We start from the raw sequence: 4,142 nt of genomic DNA, 5'->3' as shown, positions 1-4,142 counted from the left end.
GTGTATACTAATATATTTGAAATTTTATATCCCAACAAGTGTAACTTTTTGGTTAGAGATATCATGTGTATTTCTTGGCAAGTATTTTTAATGTTATGTGTAGATAGACTTTAGGTACACTCTTACCAATTGGTGAAATATCTCTTTCATATAGTCTTTTTATTCCTTTGGCTGCAGGTTTTTCTTCACTGTATACTGACAATTTAATTATATATATTATACATAATTAATTAGTATCTAATTATAAGTTAAATAATGTCTAAACATGTCTATATAAGCATAACTCATAGACTCATGCAAATAAACCAATTAAACTTTCACATTATCTTTCTCTTGTTTTCCAAACTAAGAAAAGAGGAAACAATATGAGTGTTTTTGTTTTTTCAAAACCAACACTTTTATGTGTTATTTTCTGCATTTGTAGCATTTTGCTATTTCCAGAGTTTGTTACTGCTGGCGTTACAAGGCATTACAAATTTGACGTAGGGCTCTTGAAATTTACTAAATCAATCAATTATACTTGTGAATTGTTTTTGAGCAATTTTTTTTTAATGTTTTTAATTTTTGCAGATAAGATTGAAAAATGTGACAAGGTTATGTAAAACAAAGTCAATTGTCACTGTGAATGGGAAATTCCCAGGGCCAAGAGTTGTTGCTAGAGAAGGTGATCGTTTAGTGATTAAAGTTGTTAATCACGTATCCAACAATGTTAGCATCCATTGGTATGAATTCTTATCTCCTCAATTTTCAATTATAAGTACACTATGTATTGTGATCAGAGATGAATCTAGAATTTAGAAATTACTTTATTCACATTGATAGTTAGGATCAAGCGTTAATCTCTATCATGCCGAAAATTATACTCCTGATTTGGGCACAACTATATTTCTTAACTAAATCCAGCAATCAAGTGCGTCACGTTTGACTATGATTTTGACCGTTAGGGGTATCCGTGAACCAGCAGTGAATTTAATTTATAGGTAGATTTGCGATGTCCACGAACCCTTGATCTTTCTGTCATGTGCATATTTACTAGAATTGATTTCATGTTAAATGCTAGCACCTGTGTTTCGAAAAGGATAAATGATGCACTTGGATGAATGCTAAGAAGCAAGGATCAATGCCCCGCGACATTGCCATCTCATCACTTGAACCTCGTCATAGACATAATGTTGACGTTCACTAACATAGATCATAGTTCGAGTGAGGAACAATATATGAGTAGAACTCGCATAACTTGGCCTAGATTCGCCTCTTTTTACTATATAACTAGCTTTATTTTTAGCAATCTTTAACTGTCCATATATATTAATAATAAAAAGATTAATTTATCTATATCTGCTTAATTAATTATTTTCAATAAAACAGGCATGGTATTAGACAACTACAAAGTGGATGGGCAGATGGACCAGCATATGTCACCCAATGTCCAATCCAAAAAGGCCAAAGTTATGTTTACAATTTCACCATTACTGGCCAAAGAGGAACTTTATGGTGGCATGCTCATATTTCATGGATGAGAGCTACACTCTATGGACCTCTCATCATCTATCCTCAACACAATGCTTCTTATCCATTTGCTAAACCCCACAAAGAAGTCCCCATCGTTTTTGGTAATATCAAATTATAATTAAACACTAGTCAATGTCTCTAGACTCTATATTTTACTTTTAATTATTTTAATTAACATGCATGTAGGTGAATGGTGGAATGCTAATACTGAGGCTGTGATTAATCAATCACTTGTTACTGGAGCTGGACCTAATGTATCTGATTCATACACAATTAATGGTCTTCCTGGACCATTATACAATTGTTCTGCTAAGGGTACACTTTTTAATCTTACGCAATCATTTGAACTTTTTTTATTATATTGTCAGTGTATAGATTGACTAATTGATGAGAAATTGTTTTGACATTGCATGTTGCAGATACTTTTAAGTTGAAGGTAAAACCAGGGAAGACATATATGCTTCGTATAATCAACGCTGCACTCAATGATGACCTTTTCTTTAGAATAGCTAATCATACAATGGCAGTTGTTGAAGCAGATGCACTTTATGTCAAGCCATTTGAAACAGACATAATTGTAATTACTCCTGGACAAACCACAAATGTCCTCCTTAAAACACATCATAATCCACAACAAACCACTTTTGTTATGGTAGCTAGACCCTATTTTACTGGACAAGGTACATTTGATAATTCCACAATTGCTGGAATTCTTATGTATGGCGACGATCATCATAATTCACCACCATCATCGTCTAACAATATTTCAATTAAAAATCTTCCAATTCCAACACTTCCACCAATTAATTCCACTTCATTTGTATTCAATTTTACTAACAAATTTCGCGCTTTAGCTAGTGTGAAATTCCCAGCTAATGTTCCGCGAAATGTTGATAAACACTTTTTTTTTACCGTAGGGCTAGGTAGCAACCCATGCCCAAAAAATCAAACATGTCAAGGTCCTAATAATTCATCAAAATTTGCTGCTTCTGTTAATAATGTTTCTATGATTCTCCCAAACTCAGCGTTACTCCAATCTTATTTTTTCAAAAAATCAAATGGAGTATATACTAGTGATTTTCCAAGTGTCCCTTTAATTCCCTTTAATTACACTGGCACCCCTCCAAATAACACAAATGTCTCTAATGGCACAAAAGTTGTGGTGCTTCTATTTAATACTTCAGTGGAAGTGGTAATGCAGGATACTAGCATTCTTGGTGCTGAAAGTCATCCTCTTCATCTTCATGGATATAATTTTTATGTTGTTGGACAAGGTTTTGGTAATTTTGACCCGAAAAACGACCCTGCTAATTATAATCTTGTGGATCCTGTTGAAAGAAACACCGTTGGAGTTCCATCTGGTGGTTGGGTCGCTATTCGATTTCTAGCTGACAATCCTGGTGAGTATCATTAAGTTCTATACATTAACGATGATGTTGTAAGAATATTTAAACAATATGTCGCTTATTATACTAAGAACTAATAAGCATTAATTCGTAACGTGGTAAAATGGATATTTAATCTGCTATCACATGTTAAACTACAGTGTCAGGTGTATATAACTAAGTTTTATTTATCATATATAAGTTCTTTTCTCCCTGATAAATCTAGTTGTTTTTGACGCCATCTCAAGATAATTGAAGTGACAATTTCATAAAAATGGGATTACTAATTACATGAAAATAAGACAGGTCGTCTGTTACAATAGATTAAATTATATATAATGAAAACGTAGAAGTTATTCACATTGTCGGTGTAAACAAATTAAATAGACGTGACTAACTTTTCTTTTGTTGTATGAGCAGGAGTTTGGTTGATGCATTGTCACTTTGATGTGCATTTGAGTTGGGGATTGAGAATGGCTTGGATAGTGTTAGATGGAAAACTTCCTAACCAAAAATTGCTCCCACCTCCAGCTGATCTTCCAATGTGTTAACAAACTCATCAGTTCTGATTCTTCTTTCAATAATAATAAGTTAATTATACAAATTTTATTTGAGTTGTTTTGCATTTGTGTGTTTTGTTTTTCTTGCTTCACATTCTTCATTGAAGAATTGTCGCACCAATGAGGAAGGAGATTTTGTTTGTGTAAAACTTTTGTCATGAATCAATAAAAACATTTTTTTTGGCTCCTATTATCACCATTAAAACTATCTAACACCAGATTTGCACCTACATTAAAATGCAAAAAGCGATAATAGATCTCGTCGTTAATATTAATAAAAAAATTTAGATCCTAACACCTTATGTGAGACTTTATTCACACATTCAATAATACCGACTTAGATCTCAATGATATTGTTAAAAGATAGATTAGTATTGTGTACTTGCTTTAAACAAAAAGCCTCGATAATAAGTCACGTCAATTATATGGATTCTGTTATAAAATAATATTACTTAGCAAACTTAAGATTAACATACTTAAAAAGAAGAACAACGGAGAGAGTAATGTCTTTCAATCTATATCTTCTCATTCGTAAATGTAGTAGCTATTTATAGCAGTAAGCTAAAGTACAAATGTATAACTTGGCCACTAATTGCCAAGTGTTGATAGTTTTTCAAAGAATTGTTTCCACATGGCATGCATCTTTGCCTTACACCATGATAAATGATGAAAGTCACTAAATTGA

At 32.6% G+C, this 4,142-nt stretch overlaps 1 protein-coding gene across 1 annotated transcript; it reads left to right on the top strand.

Moving 5' to 3' along the window:
• The first annotated feature begins 320 nt into the window (after positions 1 to 320).
• LOC102586058 (laccase-2-like) lies at positions 321 to 3,640 on the top strand. Its single transcript, XM_006350851.2, has 6 exons — positions 321 to 482; positions 571 to 722; positions 1,369 to 1,613; positions 1,699 to 1,827; positions 1,932 to 2,912; positions 3,318 to 3,640. Exons 1-6 carry the CDS (start codon positions 366 to 368, stop codon positions 3,446 to 3,448), a joined length of 1,755 nt encoding a protein of 584 aa, XP_006350913.1. The 5' UTR covers positions 321 to 365; the 3' UTR covers positions 3,449 to 3,640.
• The last annotated feature ends 502 nt before the right edge of the window (positions 3,641 to 4,142 follow it).

This window comes from Solanum tuberosum, unplaced genomic scaffold (assembly GCF_000226075.1).
Source record: "Solanum tuberosum cultivar DM 1-3 516 R44 unplaced genomic scaffold, SolTub_3.0 scf00128, whole genome shotgun sequence".
In the NCBI taxonomy this organism is placed as follows: Eukaryota; Viridiplantae; Streptophyta; class Magnoliopsida; order Solanales; family Solanaceae; genus Solanum; species Solanum tuberosum.
The sequence above is the reverse complement of the archived record's forward strand: the minus strand, read 5'-3'. Positions and strand labels throughout refer to the sequence as shown.